We start from the raw sequence: 25,084 nt of genomic DNA on the forward strand, positions 1-25,084 counted from the left end.
TGGTCATAGAAGGCCACCAAGTTGGTCTGACAGGACATGCCTCTAATGAACCCATGTTAGTTGCCCTTAAGCGTAATCTCCCCTGCTGGTCCCTCATGGACATGTGCCAGGATAATTCTCTCAAAAAGCTTACCCAGGATCAAGGTAAGACTGACTGGTCTATAGTTTCCTGGGTCATCCTTCCTCCCTTTTTTGAAAATGGGAACTGTTCTTGCAAAGGCCCCACATTACCTGATACTTTCTTTTTACCCTCTATATATTTAAAAAAGGACTTCTTGTTCTCCTTGATCTGGGTAGCTAGTCCCAGTTCCATCTCCGCCTTGGCTTTCCTGACCGCCCCCCTACAGCCCTGAGCAACTGAGGTATAGTCCTCCCTATTGATGGCCCCTCCCTTCCATTGAGTGTACACCTCCTTTTTAGCTAGGAGATATTCCCGTATGCTTTGGGTGAGCCATGGGGGCTTTTGCGCCCTCTTGCCCTCTTTGAACCGTATTGGGATTACCTCCCTTTAGGCTTGGAGGATCATCTCCTTAAGGAATGACCACTTCTTTTGGACACCCAACTCCCCTCCCCTCTGGGACCTCAGTGCCTCCCTGACTAGTCTTCTTACCTCATTGAAATCCACCCTCTTGAAGTCCAGGGCTGCCGCCTTGCTGCAGACCTTTGCCACCTTGTGTTGGATGGTGAATTCCAGCAGGCGATGATCACTGTTGCCCAGGTGGTGAGCACGTGCAGACTCCTCACCAGGTTGTCGACTGTGGCCAGGATCAGATCTAACAAGGTGTCTCCCCTGGTGGGGCTGTGCATCTCCTGGGTTAGATGGAGGTCCTGTATCTCGGCTAGGAACCTATGTGACTGGTTAGACCTGGCTGAATGTTCTTCTCAGCAGATGTCTGGGAACAGCAGTCTGTCCTTTGTCATAAGGAGATCATGGGACATCAGATCTAAGGCTTTTTTAAAGTCCAGGTATATGACATCAATCTCTTCTCCCTTGTCCAGGTGATACATCACCTGGTCATAGAAGGAGATGCAATTGGTCAGGCAAGACCTACCCATGATGAACCCATGCTGACTATCCTTCAGGATGTTGCCCTCAGCCAGCTTATCCAGAAGGGTCTCCTTGATAATTGTGTCAAGAATCTTACCAGGGATTGAGGTCAGGCTGATTGGCCTGTAATTCCTAGGTTCTACTTTCTGCCCTTTCTTGAAGATGGGTACAACATTGGCCTTCTTCCAGTCTTCAGGTACCTCAACTGGGTGCCACAAATTTTCAAATATTTTTGCCAATGGTTGGGCTATGATGCCTGCCAACTCCTTGAGTACCCTAGGGTGTAATCTGTCAGGACCAGCTGACTTGAAGGTGTCCAGCCTCTCAAGTGATCATTTACTAGATCAACACTAATGCTGGGTATAAATACATCCTCACCCTGGCTGTCCTGCATTTTGCTAGGCAGGGCAGTCCCACTGGACTGATGAAGACTGATGCGAAGTACCTGGGTAAGCAGGTTGGCCTTTTCCTGGGTGCAAAGTACCCATTAAGCAGGTTATCCTTTTCCTGGGTGCCATTGGTTTGACAGACTCTTCTCCAACATAATAGCTACAAGCAAAATTCCCATGATGTGGTGACAAACAAAGGTCATTCTATCCCCACACCCAGAAAATCAACCACAGACCCAAAAAAACTCCCATCCCATATCACTGCTTCATATGACATATAAACTTCTAACCAAAATGCTACTGTCTTGCATGTCTTCCATTTTTTAGAAGGTTATATGAGTTGAACAGGCTGGCTTTCGCTCTGGATGCACCATGTATCTTGAAGCTCACTATGTATATTGAAGCTGAGTACCAGCACAAAGATATTACAGGAGATGCTTTTATCAATTTATCAGCAGCCTATGATATTATATGGCAAGAAGGCCTGATGAAGGTGTCAATGGTCATCAGGTGCTAGCAGACCCTCTGCCACTTATCAATGCTCCTGTTTAATTGGCGATATCGTCTCCATCTAGGGAACTCTGTCAGCAGAACCTGTCTATAAATAAGTCTCCCACAAAGATCAGTGCTTGCACCAGCACTTTTTAATGTATACATAAGTGATCTTTCTGTCACCACCAGCCAGAAATTAGGCTTTGCCAATGACTTGGCACTTGCTACTCAAAGAAGGAGCCAGACTAAAGTCCAAGCAGATCTTTGCAAAGACCTCAAGTTACTTGAAGAATGTTTTGCATGTTGGAGACTTTGCCCAAATCTGAGAAAAACTATCATCACATCATGTCATCTGAACTACACCTGTGTTGACCAGAAACCATCACTTTCTGTGGAGAAACGTTTAATCATGAAAAGTTCCCAAAATACCTTGGCGTAACTCTTGAGTGGGCCTCACTTTTCATGAACATCAGTGGAATGTTGCTAAAAAAATGAAAGCCTCATGCATACAGTGGCCAGAACAACACAAGAAGCAAATGAAACCATGCTTTCAATGGCCACTCTAGCACTTGTTTTCTCTGCAGTAGAATGTTGCTCCTCAGTCTGGAACAAATATGTGGACACAAGTTTGTTGATACACAGTTAAATGCAGCTATGTGGATTATATCAGCAACACTAAAAAGTATGCCATTGCCATAGCTCCCAGTCCTAGTGAACATTGCTTCCCCACAGCTCCGCCGTGATGCCACATGCATGAGGGAATACCATAAGGACATCAGTAACCCAAACCTTCTAATCAACAAGGACATCAATACACCACAACTGGAGAGGCTTAAATCTAGGAATCCATTCTAGAAATATGCCAAGAAGCTCTATGATGATAACAAGAACACTGAAGAACTGCCTAGAGACTATGGCAGTTCTTCTTTCCATTTGTTCATTGTCTTTGTTGTCCATCAAGAAGCAAACATTCCATTTTACAAAAATCATTATCTTCTAGCTTAGTTAATTTTAAATCAATACAGTTTTGGATTTCATTTAGAGAAGGTATGAATAATGTAATCTGGTTCATCTAAGGATAGTGTGGAACCAGGGATGTAACATGGTAATGTTAATACAGTATCTCAATAAAAATGAGATTGGGTTGGATTTATATGTATAATTTAGGAAATCCTCAAATAATAGGTTTCTTATGGAATTTTTAATCTTTTCCATTGCAAGACTTTTCATTGTGTTTGACATATTGAATTAAATGAAAGATGTCAGATAGATTTTAATTAATATGTATTGCATGTGACAAGCTCTCTATTTTCAGTGGACACTTTACATTTGAAGCAGCACAGACCACAGAAGAAATGAGGCCTTGTTACTTGTTCTATAGCGGGAGATAGAATATGGAGATCATAACACATACAGTTTGAATATGCTCTTGCATACATTTTGTGTATGCCATTAATGTTGATTTTCTTACAATCTAATAGTCTGATAATGTGAACAAAGCAGGGTTGAATTATGGAGTGCAGTGGGACATGGAACCTTTATCTCTTCCACTTTCAGCTTTGCTTGGGCCTGAAGAAATTGAGTGGATACTTTTTCTGTGGTCTGCATCAATTGGGCTCTAGTTTTTTCCATTTTTTAATCATCAAGCTTGCCTTTCTCTCTCTCTTTCTCTCCCTCTCTCTTTTACACACACATACGCTATTTATATATATTTAAAAAAATACTTAGAAAAAGGTCATGACTGAAGCAATACTGAAAACAAACAATCCTTAAAGATGTGATCAAAGCATGCAAAAAGTGTAGTGTTGCAGAACTTGATTTGCCATTAATTAGCCATTCCTGCTCTGTGGGTAGATGTTATCTGTGTCTTAATCAGTCAGATATTTTCACCTGATCTTTTCACTTAAAAAAAGCAGCAGAAAGATTAGATTTAATGGCTTTCTTATTTTTACAGCCAGTCAGTGGCAACATGATGTCTTGCAAATTTTAAAAGATATTGTTTCTTTAGCCAGGGTATATACTCTGCTGTGGGAAAAGGGGCTTATATGATGTTTCACATTACATTTTTATCCAGTTTTGCCATAAAAATCAAGTCTATTCAAATACAGCTCTTCAAACTTTTGCAGCTCTTCCAGTGGTTATTCTAGAGTACTATTTTGAGTGAAAGTAAGGTAAATTTAATATAGTATTTGGTATGTGCAGGTTGAGATCATTTTAATATTCAGAGTGTACCTGAATAATAAGCTTGTAGAATATTGTAGGCAAAATGTTGACATCTGGAGACTTACTCTGTTGTACAGTGTAATGGCTCCTAAGAGACTGACTCCCAGCAGATGGTGGGGGAGGTAGAGTATGGTACTAAGAGTCTACTTTTCCATGACAAATGTGCATGGGAGGAGAACATTTTAAACCGCAAGAAAAAGGTAAACCAGAACTGTGCAGTCAATCAAACAGAACGTGACAAAGCTGCTTTCCCCTTTATCTGAAATGTTAATATAAACTCTCAGCAAAGTTTAGATATCCTATTTAAATTCAAGTCCTATCTAAAAGAGCAAAGTCTATTTAATCTCAAAATGGAACTTGAATAGAACTAAAACATGCAATCTTTATTGGGAGTTTTTATTAAAGGGATAAGAACTTGATGTTTTCTTAGCAAGGATCCCATTCCTTTCTAGTCTTATTCCTTCTTCCAGTGTCTTCTCAGTGTAACAGTAAATATGAACCAATAAAAACCAAATAGAATTCCCTTATGGTTTGCAGCCAATATTTGAGGAGTAGAGGTTTTTCAGGTTTGATTTAAAATTAACTAATCTAGAACAGGGTTGATTAATGATGGGGCATTCCTGCAAAAAATAAGCAAGTAAACTCAGGACAAACAAATATTCAGACGGTTCCTTCTGTGAATACTACAGTCAGAAAAATTATGTGTACTTATGTCCACCTATTAATGTGGCAAACTCTCTATTCAACCTTTTGTCAAATCTTATCACCTCATCATAGGTGCTAATCAATTATGGATTGAACTGGCACTAGGAGTGCCATTAGTTTTGTCACTGCCAGAACTGATGTACTCACTTCACAGGTCTATGCTTGCTAATACCTGTGCCATAAAGATAAATTTATACCTGAACAGTTCATGAAGGTGATCCAGTCCAGATAAACTTCTGAGTTTTATTGCAGTGCAGTCCCATTGGAAAAGCAAGAAGGCTAGCAGAGAGTGTTAAACTGTGCATAATATGATTTCAGTATCTCCAGGCAGTGTGCACAAAGCAAATCTAGTGGCAGATATTGCCACTAGGAGAATGACCGAGTCACAGAATATTGAAAAAGTTGTCACGTGCCATTTCTTGTTATCATGACAAAATGACAGAAGGACCGTAGGCATAAAAATATTAGTCTCCTTACAATTCTAGGTAAGATTTTTTTTCTGAGAATGCTCAGTGAGTATCAAATGAATGATGCAAATTACCTTCCACATTTTTATGTGGTAACAGCCTTGTATGGAAATTCCTGAATATTTTTTTCCTATTGTATGCATATTCAGATAGAAGGTGATAGAAATACTATATTTCCTTGCATACAACATGCCCCCAAAGAAGATAAGCATCTTGTTTTTGAAAGACAGAATGGTTGAAAAATGACCTTTCCCTAAAATACTTGTAAGTACCATATTTGTCCAAGGGAAACACAGGCACATGATGTATTAGGAGAGCAAAACATTGTGGCTATTCTGTTAACTCTGTACCTGCAGGATAGATAATCCTTATTTTTTCTCCTAAAATATTTTTATATATGCCTCCCAAGTGATGAACACTAGACATTACATGTGTACCAGCAACACAAATCACAAGCTAACATCATTTGCTAACAATTTCTAGTCTCTGCTGAAGTGTGATACAAGAAAGCTTGATAACAGTTCAGGATTCAGGTGCTTTATTGGAGATCTACAGAAGGTGTGGAATATCGCTAATACCACCTATCCTTACTGTGCCTCAAGGTAGCTAGTGCTACAAATCTTTCATTTTCTTGAGTATCCAGTTAAAATAAAATAAAGGCCCAGGAATCTTCCTGAGTGTACTTGATCCGGTTCTGTGTGGAGGGGGAGAAACATGTTTATGTAACTTTATTACTAATATAAGGTTATATATTTATTACTAATATAAGCTTATGAGATTGCAATTTTTTTCTGAAAACAAGTTGTTTTTATTTGGTTTGGTTTGGTTTGGTTTGGTTTGAAGGACAGCTAAAGGGAAGTAGGGAAAGGAAGGAAAAAGCAGGAAGAAATATTTTTCAAGGTACAAACTGTGTAATGCTTTTCTTTTGGTTTTAGCAGAAAATTAGTGAAGGCTTAAACAGGCAAGCTCCTTAAATGTCTATCAACATCAAGAGAAATTAAGGATACTCAACACCTTAAGGTGTTGTTCAGCACACTGCCACTGTTGTGCAGCACGCTGCAACAACCCTGTCCTAAATGATATTATGATAGAGAAACACTTTGTTTGATGTCTTAACATTTCCAAGTGGCTCACACTGAGAAAAGGTTAAATCCATTTATTTAGTAGCACTCATCAGTGAAACAGTGGGTGATGTTCGAAGTTGGTCCAAAACATGAACACCTTTAACAAAAGTGTCCCACCTTCCATATTTAAGATCTAGGGACCTTCTTTATGCTCTTGCTTAGTTTCCTCTTTTGTCCATATCTTTGATACAGTTTGATTCATTTTCTTGTAGAGAATACTGTTATTGTTATTGGTCTACAGTTTTAGAAGTGAAGTGAAAAGCAAGTACGTCAGTAGAATAATAAACTTTTGAAATACAACATTATTCAAAAATACTTGCACAGTTTTGACTTAAATAACATTATCTTACTATTTGCAGTGTTCACTCTCTTGAGAATAGGGAATACTGTGAATATTATGTTGACAAGACAACTGAGAGTGACTGCTGAAAATGAAATATTCTAATATTTCACAGAATAGCATTCTAATATTTCTATTTTCTGTCTAATATTTAAACCGTGAGAGGAACTTCCATGAATTCAATTGAAATCAGTTGGAGCTTTGTCAGACTGTGGAATTCATGAAAACTGTAGGATTTCGGCTATTATTTAATTAAACAGAAACTCTGCTCAGAATAATAGATTTAAGATGGACTACTGGTTGGATCTGGTTTAGTAATTCCTTTGTTCATGTGATAGTTGCATATTTTAATATGAAGCTTCACTATACATGCTAAAACCAATAAAAATACTTTCAAAGTGAAAATAAATCTGACAGCTGGTAGCAAATATGGAACTGGACCTCACAAGGCATTTTATATATGGGGTTGAAGTGTCAGGGGTAAAAGACACTCTCCTCTCCAACAGTCAAAATGCCTGTGATTGCAAACTATAAAAGGTGAATAGGTCCACCTGGTCACACCTATCCTAAGTGCATTATCTGTGACAGCCTTGTTGACTTTCTGTGAAAATATAAACTCAGGGAAAGGGAGAACTTCACACTTAAGTCTTTAAAATAAATCCGTGAATGGAAACTGAGCTCAGGCTCACAGAGGGAGAATGAAGCTTTGGGGAAAAGGGAGTTTCTTCAAAGAAGGGACAATACTGAGGGAGATTTACACTCTGGAACATGTTGTAATCTGGCTGCATTTCAAAATTTCCTGGTCTTGGTGAAGAATGTAAATTATGTCTGGTCTAGGACTATAACATGAGGGACTAGGACTATAACATCACCTAGACTTGCATGTAGGGAGAGTAAGTGTAGATAAGCTTGAGTGTATGCTTGAGCTGTTTACCATTGTGCAATAATTTTCTGTAATTCTTTTGCTGCATTTGCTAATAAACTAAATTGTTTCAAGAAGACTGTTGCTTATTGTATATTCTTAGTTACACATTCCCAAAGGGAAGATATGTAAGGCAAGTCCAGACAAGTGTGCACATTGGTTTGTGGCACTGCAAACCCATCTGTGGCACCACAAAATGCATGCACAACACATGCATGCATTTGCCATGTTACTAATTTGCAGCATGGTAGGTTTTTTTGACACTATGATCTCCCGGTGCCCATGTTGGGTGGCATACATGGAAGCAGCAAACACCTCCAGAAACTGGAGCCTTGCTGGCCAGAACCATGCTCAGCTGCTGCCCAGGCTCCACATGCTCTGATTGCTGTTACTTCCACCCTAGGAGGTCCCCAGGATCCCAGGTAAGGCTGCTGGAGCCGGCTCAGATGCTGGCCACAGCCTCTTCTACCCCACTGAGGGCAACATTCTGCATACCGGAGCACGTGTGCAGGAGTGTTCCCCGGGGACAAGTAGCAGCGGCACAAGTATGTGCCACTGCTATTTGTCCCCAGGGAAACACATGTCCCTGCTCATGGGGGTGTGCCCGGGGGTGTGCCCAGAGGTGCTTGGAAGACTGGTGCCTCCCAAGTTTTGGAGGGTACCAGATTGCCAAAGGGGGTGTTGTCCACCAGCCGCTAATCACCGAGCTAGCAGTAAAATTGGGAGTGCACTTCTGGCGGTACTTCCAGTTTCGCAACTGGCACTTCCAGGGGGTGCACAGCCAATCTCAGGGGGTATACATGTACCTGCAGGCATCCCCTATGCATCGCCAATGCATAGATGTTCAGTTTCACCTGCACAATACCAAACAGTTGGTACAGACAAGGTTTTGTGCTGAGATCCAATGCCAGGGTAGAAATTGTGAAATTCCACCTCCAAAAAGACCGTGCAAAAAAACTTGGAAGTGAAGGGTTGTATTCATATAAAATTACCCAAAGAAAGGCACCTGATGCCCAAAAGTTATCCCACTGCCCTCCCAACTATACAGTTGATCCAATAAAAGATAGCACAAAAAAGCATTTCCTCTTGGGTTGCATTCAGAAAGACTAGAAAAGGGACAGAGAATGAGGACAGGGGACAAGAGTGAGAGTATAAGTTATATATACATATATCATTTTATATACATTTATAATTATATATATGTGTGTTTGTGTTTGTGTGCATCTACAATATATTCATATAATACTATAGATGTATGAGGATATGATTGGGATGTGTGTGTATATATGCATTTATGTATAATTCAACATTAGAGATTTTTAATATAGGGTGTACTACTTTCACATCTTTATACCAAAAAATCTTTTAGGTCAGGCCTATAAAGTTTCCTTTGATGCTGGCTGGGAAAACTAACAAGGAAGACATAGATTTCACAGATGCTGAGCAAAAACTGTGATAAATGCAATATAGAACAGAAAGCATACAAACCTTGTCAATGAGTGTTATGCTGCTTTTAGTAGTAAAACTGATGTCTCAGAAGGTGTTTTTTTTCTAAGAAGCTTTGAATTCTGTCCCAATTTCTGTCCTTGGATTTGTCTCCTGAAAGCAAACTGAGGAAGGATGAGTTGAATGAATGGACTGTAAAGTGGATAGAAAGCTGGCTGGATTGTTGAGCTTAATAGGTAGTAATCAATGGCTCCATGTCTAACTGGCAGTCAGTGTTAAGTGGTGTGCCCCAGGAGTTGGTCCTGGGGCCAGTTTTGTTCTGTATCTTCATTAATGATCTGGAACTTGGGATGGATTGCACCTTCCACCAGTTCGTGGATGACACCAAGCTGGGGCATGTTGAAGATATGCTGGAGGGTAGGGCTCGAATTCAGAGTGACCTAGACAAATTGGAGGATTGGGCGAAAAGAAGTCTCATGAGGTTCAACAAAGATGCATGCAAAGTCCTGCACTAAGGATGGAACAATCCCATGCACTGCTAAAGCCTGGAGACTGACTGGCTAGGCAGCAGCTCTGCAGAAAAGGACTTGGGGGCTTATGTGGACAATAAGATGACAATGAGTCAATGGTATGTCCGTGTTGCCAAGAAGGTTAATAGCATACTGGCTGCATTAGTAGAAGTATTGCCAACAGATCAAAGGAAGTAATCATTCTGCTCTATTCTGCACTGGTGAGGCCACATCTGAAGTATTGTGTCCAGTTTTGGGCCCCCCACTATAGAAAGGATGTGGACAAGTGGGAGAGAGTCCAGTGGAGAGTGATGAAAATGGCTCAGGGGCTAGCGCACTTCTGAGGAGAGGCTGAGGGAACTGGGCTTATTTAGTTTGGAGAAGAAGAGACTGAGAGGGGATCTGATAGCAGCTTTTAACTACCTGACGGGTGGTTCCAATGAGGATGCAGCTACACTATTCTTAGTGGTGACAGATGACAGAACAAGGAGCAATGGTCTCAAGTTGCAGCAAGAGAGGTTTAAGTTGGATATTAGGAAAAACTCTCTCACTAGGAGGGTGGTTAAGCACTGGAACAGGTAACCTACAGAGATTGTGGAATCTCCATCCTTGGAGTTTTTTAAGGCTTGGCTCGAGAAAGCCCTGGCTGGAATTATCTAGTTGGGGATGGTCCTGCTTTGAGCTGGGGGTTGGACTAAATCAGTGTTTCTCAACCTGTGGGTTGTGACCCAAAAGTGGGTCTCAACAGTATATGAAGGAGTCATGAACAAACTTTAAAAATGGATCAATGAACTTTAAAAATGGATTCTCCTTTAAAGGAGAAAAAACGTGGGAAGCCATAGCTTTATCCATGCAGGCTGGCAGAATTACAGCTCGCAAGGGCCTACTTGGGGCTCCTCATGCCTCATACGCTGTGGGGGGGTGGAGCCTGGGGGCAAGGGGCACCAGGTCAGGAGTAAGGGGCACTGCATAGGACTGGCCATTGCTATTTTACAAATGAGTCCTAGTACAAAGAAGGTTGAGAACCACTGAACTAGATGACCTCCTGAGGTCCCTTCCAACCCTAATTTTCTGTGATCCTTTGATTCTAATCCAAGAGCATGTCATACTTTAAAAAAAGAAAAAAATGAAATTACATTAAGTGAATTTATTCTACATATTAATTATATATAGAAAAAAGAGTTCAGAAATGTTTTAAGGTAGTACAAGAGCACATTGGCTAAAAAGTGGACAAAATGCCCTAAGAGTCCTTTCCATGTCTATTATCAGTGATATCATGACAGGGATACCTAGAATTCCATTAATCCTGCTGCTGTTATAGAAGTACAAAAGCATCTATGCTTAATTTTACTGGCACTGTAGCCAAGTGTTAACATCTGTAATTATAAAGACCAGGTTACTTTTTGGCTTCAGGCCAGCAGTGCTCAACTTTTTGGCCCCACGGACCGGATGAGTGATGCTGACCTGGTCCACAGGCCAGAATGAGCATTGTGTACCAGGATCAGTCACTGGAGCATGGCTCTGCTCCCTTCCTGCCCTGAGCACTGACTGGTGATATATGTATAATTTTCATTAGTGCTCTATGTTTCTGTCTGCCTTTCTGTTCATTTTCACATTAGGTTAAAATTATTGCTTACCAAATTTTTAGAACTAGGACATGAATGCCTCATGCCTCCCAAGGCTGGAGGGGCATGGTGACTGCCCACAGGTGGCAGGCAGAAGTGGCAGGGGCATGTTGGCAGTGAGTGGGGACCACCTGCAGGCAGCTGCAGTGATGTCAGCAGCGGGGGGCGGGGGATGGCGAGAACCAAGTGGAAAACAACAACTGCCCGCAGATGCCACTGGCCAATCTGCTGGTGGCGGCCAATCTCAGGGGGTGCTCGTGCACCCATGTGCACCCCCTACACATCACCAATGAATTAGGATCTAGTATGCAGATATGAAAAAGATTCTTTATCACCCAACTTTCTTTTAAAGAAGTTGAGATGCGCTCGACTTCTCTTGCTGACAATACCTGGATCTTAATAGGAAAAGATCACTGTTAAGTGATTCTCAATTGAAAGCTCTCTCATTTCTTCTGTAGGGCACTAAGCAAGGCATATTTGTTTATGCAGCACATTGATTAGCCAACTTGGCAGGGTTCATGAATTTAAATAGTCTCAAAGTGAGTATTTTATGGAATGAAGTTTGAAATAGCCCAGATGCTGCAACAATGGGTGCTTTAAAAAATCTAAATATTGATAATAATAAAAACTAACTGTACCTCCTGAGTAAAAATGGTTGACATCGGGTAAAGATGAAACTCCTAAATTTGTTATGAACTTCAACTTAAGTTGTGTCTTAAATGTAAATGGCCAGAAAGGAAAGCTAGCACATACCAAAACAAAGGCATATGCAAGTGATAATTGTGAGGTTTCAGTTACGTACATTATTAGCCACTCCACTGTTACATACGTACTAAAATCTCTTCCTGTTATACACCTGCTTTGCCAGTTACTCACAGTTTTATGTTTCATTGCCGTCTGTTATGCTAAAACACTACAAGCCTTTTGCTTTTTTAGCTTGGCTTGCCCAGAGGTCATAGGCAGTTTTTTAGACCTAACAGGTACGGATATATTTGGCTACTAATCCAAACTTTTGGTTGCTATTTAGAGCAGATTCTGGAAGCTACTTGCAATTTTCCTCTGGTGATTATAGCCTCAGTACTGATGTTTATATTTTCATACATGCTCCAAAATGAGCAGATTGCTGCTGCTTAAGTAATGGGCTTCACGTTCCCCCCCCACTTAATTTAGATTCAGCACACAACAACATATAATGAAAGTCCTCTGTATTTACTGCTTTCTGTTACGTGTGCAAAATATCCAGTATGATGAATGTTAAAACACAGCATATTATTCCCTTGGATCGGCCTTGAGAATAATCGGATTATTCTCCCTACAAGAGTACTCTTGAGACTGCTTTGTGGTCAGCAATATAGATTGAAAGGACAGAGAGAGCCCACTGATGTGGATAATGATCACTGCTGAGAGGAGGCTCTTGTTTCACTGGTATACAGAGCAGACTTTCTTAGCTATTTAAAAAAAATCTACTTTATTTACAGTTTTTCAGTAAAGTAAAGAAAGCAAAACTGCTGTATTGGCAGTGAGTTCTACCCACTGACTGCATTTTTGATTCCTGTCCTAAAAATGATCTACACTTTGTAATTTTTCATGGGAAGATTATTGTCAGTACCCTGAATTTGGGTGCTAAAAGATTGTAGAAAAATATACTAGAATGACATGAGATGGCCTGAGGTTATCAGCCTCTTATTACGGAGGGTGAGGCAGCCTGTGAGAAAGGACTGTAGCATTCTTTTCAACAAAATTTGATTGACTGTGTGAAGACAAATTATTATTTTCCTCTGTTTTCAGTTACAATTCATACTGAGGAAAAACTTGCTGGGCTGCTTTCCTTTATGATAACTTTTTTATGGATGTATTTAATCATTGCATGAGGGGTGCTGGCTCTGTTATGAATTGGTTGGTTGGTACAGAAAGGTGCGGAGCAAAAATACTTAAATACGTTCTAAACTTATGTTCCCTTTTGCATTGAAGGGAAAATATATTAGTAGAGATTTGAAAGCTGGTTCTTAGGATGTGCTGCTGCTCATGTTTTATTACATGTCAGATTTGGAAGCTTAGTCTGTCACTGAAGAAAATACTGAGAGGTGAGAGTGAGTTTGCTGATGGTTGGGGAAGGGAGGGAATGGGTCCTTATTAAGGGTATGCAAAGCTTCGGTCACTGATTCAATTCAGCAGAGATTCAGCCTGATTCGGCACCCAAACCTCCAAATCCGAATCAAATCAGGAGACCTTTTAAACTCTCCAAATCAAATCAGAACCCTCCAAACCGATTCAGAGAGTTTTGATGATTCAGACGTAGACACAGCTTTAAATGCCTTTTCTACATACCTGGAGGTACCAGGCGTCTTATGAACACTGAGATGCTGGGGCAGATGGAGCGTCCCACAGGAGCACAGGGGGGTCCCCAGTGTGCTTGGCAGCAGACCCAGAAGTGGACCAGAAGCACTTCTGGTCCGCTTCTGGGTACACTGCAGAACGTGCAGGGGATCTCACCCCCCCGGCTTAGTGACTGGTGCCTCCTGGGTTGTGGGGGGGAACCCAAGGTCTCCCTATGACCAATCACCAGCCCAGAGGTGGGGGCTTGGGGGGTGGTTCCCCGCACATTCTGCAGCAGACCCAGAAGTGGACTTGAAGTACATCCTTGTGCTCCCGTGGGACGCTCCAGCTGCCCCACCATCTCAGTGTTCACAAGCTGCGCCTGGTACATGGAGGTATGCAGAAAAAATATTTAAATCTGTGTCTATGGCCGAACTGCTGATTCTCTGAATCAGCATCGAATCTTCAGATTTAGATTTGGTTGAATCGAATCAGGACAGTGACCCGAATCAATGTATCAAATCAGTGTCCCCTGAAGCAGGCCAAATCCAAATCTGAATTGAATACGGCCCACTTCACACACCATGGGTCATTATGGCTTTCTGTTTGAGAACTCATGTGATCTGAATCTCCTTTCACTTTGTTGGCACTCTGTTTTCAGGCAATATTGCCATAAAAAACCAATAGCCCCAAATGGCTAAAGGCATGTGCCCTGTCATGTAATGAGCATCATTCTGCTTTATTTTAGGTAACAGCTGCTGGTGGACGTCTGAAATTTATCATTTCCTATAGCCTCTCAGGGCAGGAAGAACCACTTCAAACAATACTTCACTCTGATGTCATAATAGAGGTACAGTATTTCCATTTCTGATGATTAACTTTAATCCACCTCTTTACATGATTAGTTAAGGCTTGTGGCATCCAAAACTGATCAGGTATCACTGTTATTCAAAGATATGTCTGCAGACAATTTATGCAGCATCATATAAAGACCATATCTTATATACCTAATATGCATATATAGGAGCCTTTTCTGATATTAAAAAGTACTGTCAGATTATATTTACAGTGATAAGCTAGACAGATGAAGAACTGGTAGTATTGGCTGATTGAAATGGGAAGTAAATTCTTTAAACTAGTATCATACCTTAGACAGTTGTAGTATTATATTGTCCTGGAGACTGTGCTTCAGGATTTAGTTGTATTTTCTGATGCCCATGCTAAGCCATGCAGCTGGATGGATACCTGTTAGCTCACTGGGATTTTGCTTATACTGACTATAAGCTGTTCCCAAACCATTCCCTCAATTTTTGTCAGTTTATTCTATCACCTATAATTCTTCAAATTATTTGTTTCATATGATGGGTATAGGTTGTAGCCATGCTGGCTGAAGTCTTCTAAAGTCTTAGTATAAAATGAATAATGCACTTCTTTGAAGAGCAATGGATAATCAGTCTGTGGCATTCCTGGTACGTAGTGTTCTTATATACTGATCAGTAACCCTTTGCACTAAGGGTCAGATTCAGTTCTATTTATTAGAAGTGTAACTGGACTTTAGTGCCTAAAGTCAATCCTGTTTCGCCCTGAAATATGTTAATACAAAAAATCTGTGCATCCTTCCCATCCTTGCTTCTTTTTTGTGACTCAGTTGCAAAGGTAAGATTACAGTGTTACAAAAGTATATGCATTAATGGATTTTCAGGGACTTGAACAGAGAGGAATAGAATAGCACTTAGGTGTCTTTTTCCATTTAGATGCCCAATAGATGGAATAGAATCTGTCCCTAAATGTCTACAATGATACACCATCTTTTCTACCCCTTTTATATTTGACTGAATCCCTAATATCTCTCTCTAGGGAAGTGGCTTTAGAATCAGCACTCCAACAGATGGGATTCACCTGCAGCCATTTGAGGAGCACACAGAAGAAATTGTTCTGAAACCAGATTCATTTACCGTGTATGGCACTGACATTCCAGTCAGCAAAAGGGAATTCATGACAGTGCTGGCAAATGTAAAGAGGCTTCTAATAAGAGCCACGTACAGCCATGGGATGAATGCCATCTACAGGTAAATTTGGGAACTACATTTGTGACAATATTTTGCAGACAGCCTGATGTGTCTTTTTATTTTCTCTTTATGCAGGCTGCACGTTGGTATAATTTAAGAAGATGGTCACTGTTTATTTTTCACTATGAAACTAGCATACATTTAAGCCTTTTCATCTTTGAATAGTCTGCCATTTTTTTGGGGGGTGGAGTTATTTGTTTTCTTTTACTGACTACCCTACCACACAGAGAAGTCATATAGGCTATTAAAGGGACCATCATAAATCCATAAATACATACATTTTGGGGAAGTATATTTCCTTTTCACACAAAATTCATTCTGGTAGAATGCAGCAAATTCTGTGAATATGAGAACAATCTCTAACTATTGTTTCCCTATGTCATTCTCCTGTTTTATCTGTTAATCTGTTCTGTTATTGTAAGCCAGACTGATTGTTGGGAAGAGGAGTATATAAACTGAAACAAATAATAATAATAATAAAAGACAATATCATAATAAAACAATTAATTGAAGATAGATTCTTTAGCCCTTTAAATGCATAATAGCCAAATTGACAAAATATAGCCAGAGAGATTTTTTTAAATAAGCATTGCATGCAAAAGTAGGCAATCCCAAACCTTTCCCCGGATTTATGTCAGATTAATCTGGACTTCTTAAAATCATTGGTTTCATTTGAAGTCTTCTGAAGTTTTAGTATGAAATCAATGATGTATTTTTATAAGGACGTTTATAAGAGCTGGCACAGTAGCTCTCTCATCTTGGTTGGGGTTGACAACCTATGGCTCACAAGTTGACCTGCAGACTATTGGATCCAGCCCATCAATGTTAGGCTTTCGTGGCATTTGCTGTTGGGGACTTCTTTCATGGCACAACAGTGAGAAGTGCCAGTAGCTAGGATTTTCCCTGTGCTGTGGTCAGGAGCGGCAGCAGCAGATGTGTCCTAGTGCCCACCTGCCTCTGATCCAAGCTGAGTCATTCTGGTACATGGTCTAGGAGGCTGTGATGGATAGCCTATAATGCCTACAGAAGTATGTGGTTCAGTTTCTAACGCTAACATTGGATTTGAAATTTCTCCCAGTGCTTTAGTGGACACTCGAGGAAGGCCAAAAAGCCTTTCCTGTAATATTTATACATTTTTTCTCAGCCACATGAATCTTATTTGTAAAATATAGTAATGGGCGTCCAGATGTGCGCACACATTTGGTTCCCCAGGGAGTTGTCTCAGGGAAGGCCCATGCCATGCATGCTTTGGCACACGGCAAGTTACCCTGGGTACAGTAGGGGAGGCTGGGGAAAGCACTGTCCTGGCCCCAGAAGCCTTCTCTGGGGTCCTCCTGGGGCTGTAGCCACATCGCTTCTGCCACATGGAGCCTAGCCAGCAGTGGAGTGAGGCTCCAGCCAGCCAGGCTCTGGCTTTGGGCAGCCCATGCTGCCACCACATGCACCATTCTGCTTTCATTTTCAGCAGTGGGGGTTGACCCCTGGATATCCAGGGGTCAAAAAACCCCCTCCATACTGCTCCCTTGCAGAGCAGAGAACAACTCAACATGCAATATGTGGTGCCACAGACATGTCTGCAGTGCCACATACTGCATGGCTGTGCTTGTCTGGACATGGCCATGAGGTAGAACACCTGAAAAGTACCTAACCTACAAATCAGTCACTTCAATCTCTAAAACAGTTTTGAATGGAGGAAGCCAATAGCACTCCTGTAATTACTTTCCAAGAGTAAAGTAACATCTGAAGGAGAAATACCAGCACCTCTGTCTTGCTCTGTTCCTTCAGAATATGTTCCTAGATGAAGTATCTGGAAGCATCAGCTCACATATTCAGGACTTTATTTCAAACCATTTTTAGGGCTCTAAAGTATAATCATTTTAAGTGACAGCGGGCTGAAACATGGTAAACAATTTGAGATCATAGAGGTAGATTTTGTTTCTATGCAGGGTGTCGTAAATTAATGCAGCAATTATTTTGAGTTCTTAGAGAATTAAACATAGATCCCAATGAACAGAAGCTGAAATATAGGTCACTGAGCACCTGCAGCTTGCTGACATGAACCTTTCAGTTGGTGTTCACTCGTGTTTTTCTCTTAAAGAGTTTGGCTTGTTTTTTTATCTTTTCTTTTCGTTTCACCTGCTTTGTTACTTTATAGTACTTCTGTGTTTTGCTCCTTCAAATTTGAGAACTGGCCGAGTTGCAAAAACTGGCTTCAGAACTAAACTTTTCTAAACTCAGTTATGTTTGCATCTGGCCTTTTACCATGACCTACAACAGGTCTGTCCAAGTGGCAGCCAGCAGGCTGCAACGGGTAAAGTTGTGGCTCCTGAACACTCCATGGCTCCAGCTGCAATAACAGCCAGTCTCTGAGCTTCTCCATCTCCCTCTGGCTTTCACTGCCTAGCCCTACATCAGGCTAAAGGAGCTTAGTGCAATGTGGGCAAAGGAAGAGTGGGAGACACAGCATAGCTGGATACAATGCACCTGGGGGGGTGGGGGGAGGTGTGGTGCATCGGGCAGTGGAGGAAGTTGTTCATGCAGCCTATGGGGCCCATGGCTTGATTTGCTGTAGCCCTCAGGCATGTGACCCTTGTTAGTGTGGTCTGCATGGCATTCAGTTCTTGTTCATTTTGCAGTTGGACAGCCCTGACCTACAATTAAAAAAATAACCCTTCAACAGGTTTATCTCCAAATCCAAACTTCAACAAATATCAAAGAAGTTCAGATCCAAAGAAGGTCTTCAGTTGGACCAGTCTCCACTTAAACTCTCTTGTATTTTTCCTAAAAACTTTCAAATAATTTATTTGAAAATTTTCCTTTTCCTCTCTCCTTTTGATGTCCTACAGCTCACATGAACTAAGGAGAACCCCTCTTAATGTTCAATATATCTATATATATTTATTCCTAAGCAGATCAAATATGAAAGATATACTTTATGAGCCTGTATGCACAGCCCAAACTATAAATTTAAGGTATAGGCATAAAGATAATACCTAGCTATTATATAGAACTTTTTTTTTTTATCAGTAGACCTCAAAGCTCTTTACAAAACCTCATTATAGTTAACCCTCATTTTTGTGGATGGTAAATTCAGACCATAGAAAAGAGAAATAACTTACCTGGGATCACTCAGTGAGTCAGCGGCAGGGCTGAGAACCTACGTTCCTGAATGCTCTATCTAAACCAGTGGAGTGCTTTATACACTTTCCAGTAGCGCCGCCCCTTAGCTGTATGGTAAATAGCAGTCTAGACCCTTGAGAGTTACAAGGAAACTGGCCTGTTGAACTGGTCTTAAATAACTGGTCTTAAAGAAACTCACCCCAAAAAGTATGTGGATCAGAATGAAGAGCTGTAATCAGTGCTTTGCAGGGTTGTGATCGTTTCTCTCCAGATATGCTGGGTTTGTGGCCAGAATTGTAGGTCCCTGTAGGGTTATGATAAATAAGTCATTGTAATTGTTAATAATTTTGGAATGCGTTTTCTATTTGTAATACTGTTAGCTAAAAATGGCTTTAAGTTTCTGCCACACTTTTACCCTCTCCTTGAAAGGCCAAGAGCAGAATATCCCTAGTTGCTGCTTCACAAAGAGCAAGAGCTGGTAAAATTGTGGCCCATCCCATTGTGTTGTTTGAAATACTTTTCTGTATGTGTATATAACATCATCAATACTATGAAAAGCCTTTAAGACTCTCAAGACTTTTTGATTTTTTGATTAATACTGTTTATTGAGTGTCATCTGTGTGCTCAGTGCTGCTCGCTACAGAGGAAGACATGGTGTGAAAATCATAGCCAAGTTAAAATAAGTTTTGCCATTGAGGCCATGATTTCACCTGTATGGTCTTTTTCCCAAGACCATACAGCCTAATTAAGACAGTGCTTTCCTGCCCATTATGTCCTGTCTATTTTGCTGATTTTCAGTGTGTGCCTAGTTCTTTTATTTTTTTCAGATTCTACATCATTATAGTAAAGTGCTTTAGGCACAGTGACCTAGCCTAATTATATTTACTATCTTGTAAAGGACTTGATCCAATTTTCAGCATTCTTTGTTGGCCCGACAAGGCTCCCTCTGTAGAGGATGTGCTTTGTGTCATTCAGCAGCAACTCTCTCGATTAATTAAGAAGCAGGTTTGATAGGTTCTGAAATAAGCCATATGTGCCCAGAGATCATATTGTCCCTAGTGTGAAACAAGCAGGTCATATGAGTGACCGTATTCCTTGTGAGTGTGGTGGAGGTGCAGAGGACCCTCTCCAGCCAGTAAATACTTGAGGGTTATTCGATTTTCTCATGAGACATAGCAGGATGGTTTGTTGATCAACATTATGCAAAGAGTCAGTCACAGCACTGAGAATTGAACCCAAGTGTCCTGAGTCTTCAAGATCATTCCCCTTTCCATTTATATCTTTTTATCCTGATGTAATGGCAGTAAACATTAGAAACCGTATAAGCTTCAGTATAATTATTTGAAGGCACTTCCTATTTATGTACTAATATTGTAACCCTGAATTAAGCAATAACATTTGATTGTGAATGACTTGTATATTATTGCTCTATCTCCAGAGTAGGAGACTTCCTTAGATTATTATCTAAACAAAAAATCACTCAGCAGAGGTAAAAATGCAACGGACAGTTTGAAAGCCGATTCTCTGATTCTCTTTCAACTGAGGAATTCTACTATAACTGGGCATCATTAAAACTAATGCTACTTTAGTATACACTGAAGCACTATTGCAAAATGCAAGAATTGAACAGTTGTCTTGTATCATGTTAAATCCAACATGAGGCTGCTCCAACAAGGCGAGTAGGGATGAATTTAGCCTTTGCCAATTTGACTGATGCAGATGGACACGGTGGAACCTGATAGAAATGGCAATAAAGAGAATGGCAAACTTGCAACCTCATGTAGAATCACTCCCAACTTTAGTGGAGGAGGATAAGAAAGGAAAAGTAGTGAAATGTCCCTTAGTCTATCACATCAGCTACAAGACAAATGAGGAATGTTCAGGCCAGTACTTCAGAAACCTCATGTAGCCAATGCATTTCAGATGCTTGCCAAAGTAGACAGTAAACTAAGCTGATACCACCTAAAACATTCACTTCCCTTTTAATCTTATTTGTATTTAGAAGTCAACAGTTGCCTGCTGACAGTAACAGTCACCTTAAATATTTGGTCTAGATGTAAATCTCAGATTGTGCATGTATTTTTAGAATCCAGTGCCCCATTACTGCCAGCATTATGTATTTTAATGAAACCAGAATGGCATTTGAGGAATAAAAATTACAGCATTGAAGTACAAAAAAAAAATGCACTGCAGCTTTCTTCAATGAGTAATTGTTTAACACTGAAAACTGTTAAACACATTAAAATCCCATTTACCAAAGCAGAACCTAATGAAAATTGGAATTCTTCGGTGCATGCAAATGTAGCATAATACCAGGCAGAATGTTTCTGTGTGTAACGGTGTCTCATTGTTGTAAATGATATTGCATGGGCTTGGGTGGGAACTAGCTGTAGTTCAACAGGCAAATGAGATTCAATGTTTTGATAGCAATTTTTGTTTCATTTATACATCTTTATTCCTAAGTTCTTTGATATACTGTGTGCCTTTTTCTGACTGTCTAGTCAAATTCTTTAATATCTAATGCAGAAGGGATTTTTCACTGTAAGTAGAATTAAAAAAAAAGTAACTGCAGAATAGAGATGAAGCAAGGAGCAGGGAAAGAATGATAAAAGAGAGAGTGAGATCTTGCTGTAGACTCACCCGTGAACAACCATTACCTACACTGGGGTGGGATTTATTGGAGGGGTTCCAGTCTTCTGCACTGGTGCCAACTTGGATTAAAGTCTCTAGGTGTGCATTCCTTATGTGCAATTAACTCAATCTCCCCCTAAAAGCCTTATTCTTACAAGGATAGTTCTTATATTCTCCAGAGAACCTTCTCCTGGCTCCTGGTAGGCCATTTCTCTCCTTTTCTGTCATCTCTTTCTCTCTGGGAGAAACCCATACAGCTGGCTTGAAAAAGGTATTTTCTTTCATTGGAATTTTAAAAAAATGTACTTGTCTTTTTCTTTCTTGGATACTTTTCTCGTGTTTTTTTTCAAAGCAAGGTTTTTTTCAGGTTCCTTTATGCAACCAAAAGCCAATGCTTTTTGTTTTAAAAGACAAATATTTTTTGTTTTCTCCCCAGTGCAAATTGGACTTTTTTAGTGCAAATTGCCATCTAGGTGAAAAGGCCTTTTCCTCTAAAAAGACATTTCTTCAGAAAATTTTCAGCTCCTGGTAATCAAGCCTCTTCTTCCAGGGTGCTCATCTGAACTTCATCAGCTCCCAAATTAGAAGTCTGATAGGAATTAACTCCCAACATTAATTTTTCAGATGCAGTGCAAGACTGCGTTTTCTCCTTTCCAAAAGGGATAATGTCAGCTCATGAAGTTCTGGTGACTCTTTCTGAAAGGCATAATGTCAGCTCAGCTCGTGATTCATGAAGTACTGTTCTAAGTGTTGCTCATTTCTCTTATAGCCCAGTAGAAAAACCAGCATCGCCGGTAATCCAGGGTGGACCAGGCCCAGGCACTGATTTAGAGGTCATGCAAGACTCACTATAGCTGCCTCCCCCACCTCAGCCATGACTGCCATCAGTGGGCAAAATTAATTTTGCCATCGTGGGGCAAAATTACCTATTATGTTTCTGTTGCACCTGATTCTCATATGTGGAGAACCTTCCTGCTTTTCCTTTGCCATTCTCCTCCCATACTTCTTGCTGGCAATTATATATCAACTTGCAAGTAATCCACAGCCTGGGGGGACCTTTAACTAAAATAATTATTAAAGTAACTATCAGCTCTGATGACAGATGTTTTGACTTGCTGATTCAATGTTCCAAGGTAAATTTTGTTTTTAATAAAAATAATGCACTATGTTTGGCCCTAATCCATTATAGAAAAGACTGAATATGCTAGACTTTACACTGCACAAGCTTAGTATTGATTTGTTAATTTATTGACCCTCCTCTCCCCACACTCCACAAAGGAACTGAAAGGAAGTTCAAAGTTGATCAGCTTTAGGGCTAGCTGCCACTAAGAAAAATATCAGTCACATCTCTAAGATGCCTAAATAAGTCCACGAGGTATGGCTTTTACATTTCCTTTGAGTTTTCTGCTGCAAGAACAGAAAAATAGTAGAAATTTCCACCTTTCTCTCTTTTCTCTTTGTGGTACTTGAAGAACTGGGACTGATCAAGGGAGATACCCTTTCTCTCTTTCTCATGTGTAATGGTATTGATTTTCTCCTGGACAGAGCTGAAAAGGTGAAATCCTTTTTAGAGAGATGAATCTTCAGAAAAAAAAGAGTATTTCATAATCAAAGCTTAGTAATTGTAATATTTTGTTTAAGGAGGAGAAAGCGATTTTATTCTGTAAGGTTCATTGGCACCAGTTTGTTAACAGGCAGGCTATTATATATACATCTCTAATGGAAGTCAAAACATGTAACTTATAAACTAAGAATAATCTTCCTGCTACGTATACAGTATTATGAGAGTTTTTAATGTGTGCTGACCATATTCTTCTTCATATAATGGATAGAAATAGCAACAAAGCTGCAGACATTGGACTAGAAAATTGAGACACTCGATAAACAACTACCTTATTTGTAAGCAACCAAACAAGTGCAGAATAATGAATCTCACTGGGTACATCTACACATGCATTAATGTGCTGTAGTTACTGTGCATTGTAAATTGGAAATGTAAAATGCATTATGTTTAGTATTTGTAATAACGGGTACTAACTAAATGTGCAGTAACCAGTGCTACTTCACAGTAACACTGGCACACCCCTTTTTAGTGATGCTAATGCTCAGTAGACTAATTCAACTATGCATTAGTGCAAAAGCATGGTCTTGTCATGATCTTATGTAAACGTGCCCATTATTAACTCCCAGCTGCATCCAGCTGCAAACATACTGCTATAAAATCTGTACTTTATTCACAAGTTAATTGTTCTATTTTTTGTTAAACATAGGTTGAGTGGGGTCAGTCTGGAAGCTGCTGATCGTTATTCAACTGGCAGGAATGTGGCGACTGCTGTGGAGGTTTGTCAGTGTCCCCTAGGGTATGGTGGCACCTCTTGTGAAGTGAGTATTAAGAGAGTATTAAGAGAGTCAAGAGATGTATCTTTCGTGCAAGCGGTTGTGTTGACACAATAGTACAGCAATTCCAATCTGCCTTAATGCAAAATAGCAATTAAGCTGTCCTAGTTAATAAATTTAGGATCATATAGGAAATTGCTGCTTAAAATTTCATATTCACAACTGGCAACCTTGTAGTCTTTAAGAATTCTTGTAATCATTTCCAAAGTTCCTAATTATATAGAAGACATGGTTTTGGATCCCAAAGTCCCATTTCTTACATAAATCTTGTGTGTTTCCTTGCTTAGTTACTTCAGTTCACAAGAGATAGATATAAAAGCTTTATTGCAAAAATTAAAATTAAGTTGACACATAGCTTTGTAAGAGCTGAAAGACGATACAGGACCCTGTGCATGGTGGCTACGTAGGTACGTATTTGTTGCATCTTAACACAAACTATGACAGCAGTTAATGATTACATTAGTCCAGGATAAAATAATGGGGAAGTTTCCACATGATGCCATGGTAAGACAAAACGAAAGGTGTTTGTTGTGGGAGACTCCATCCTGCGGGGGACTGAGGGGGCAATCTGCCACCCTGACCCCTTAGCCCGGGAGGTCTGCTGCTTCCCGGGGGCCCGCATCCGACACATTGCGGAGAGGATCCCAAAGCTCCTCTGGCCCACAGACCACTATCCCATGCTCCTTATTCATGTGGGCACCAATGACACGGCTCGGAGCACCCCCAGCCAGGTCATGAGGCGCTAGAGGGATTTGGGAGTGGGGCTTAGGGGTCTGGGAGCTCAGGTGGTGTTTTCGTCGATCCTCCCAGTCTCGGGCCATGGGCTGAGGAGGGAGAGGAGGATCCACGTAGTGAACCAAAGACTGCGGAGCTGGTGTCATCGGGAAGGCTTTGGCTTCCATGACCACAGCCCGCTCTTTGGCATGAGAGGCAGCGAACTGCTGGGAAGAGATGCCCTCCACCTCTCCGTCCTGGGGAGGAGGCTCTTCTCAGCCAGGCTGGCTGACCTGCTCCACCGGGCTTTAAACTAAGCCTGCTGGGGGTTGGAGGGACTACTGCCACTGCTGGCCTGCTGAGCAACCCTTGCAAAGCCAGCAGACCAAGGCACTTAAGGGAGCCCACCCCTGCCCCAACCCTGGCACAATCTGTGGGCAAGGCAAGAGCCCCCAAGGGGACACTTGCCTGCCTGTACACTAATGCCAGGAGCCTGGGCAACAAGCAAGAGGAGCTCATCCTCCTGCTCAGTGCAAAGAATTATGAC

General features: G+C 40.8%; 1 protein-coding gene across 1 annotated transcript in view; it reads left to right on the forward strand.

Annotated features, from left to right (window-relative positions):
• Positions 1-25,084, forward strand: part of LAMA2 (laminin subunit alpha 2) — a 437,413-nt gene that overhangs the window by 171,118 nt on the left and 241,211 nt on the right. The window contains exons 13-15 of the mRNA XM_090032537.1: positions 14,355-14,456; positions 15,464-15,675; positions 23,697-23,808. Of these exons, the coding sequence (XP_089888663.1) occupies positions 14,355-14,456; positions 15,464-15,675; positions 23,697-23,808 (426 nt within the window). The remainder of the gene's footprint in view (positions 1-14,354; positions 14,457-15,463; positions 15,676-23,696; positions 23,809-25,084) is intronic.

Source organism: Crocodylus siamensis, chromosome 1 (assembly GCF_052110815.1).
Source record: "Crocodylus siamensis isolate JL-2025a chromosome 1, ASM5211081v1, whole genome shotgun sequence".
NCBI lineage: Eukaryota > Metazoa > Chordata > Crocodylia > Crocodylidae > Crocodylus > Crocodylus siamensis.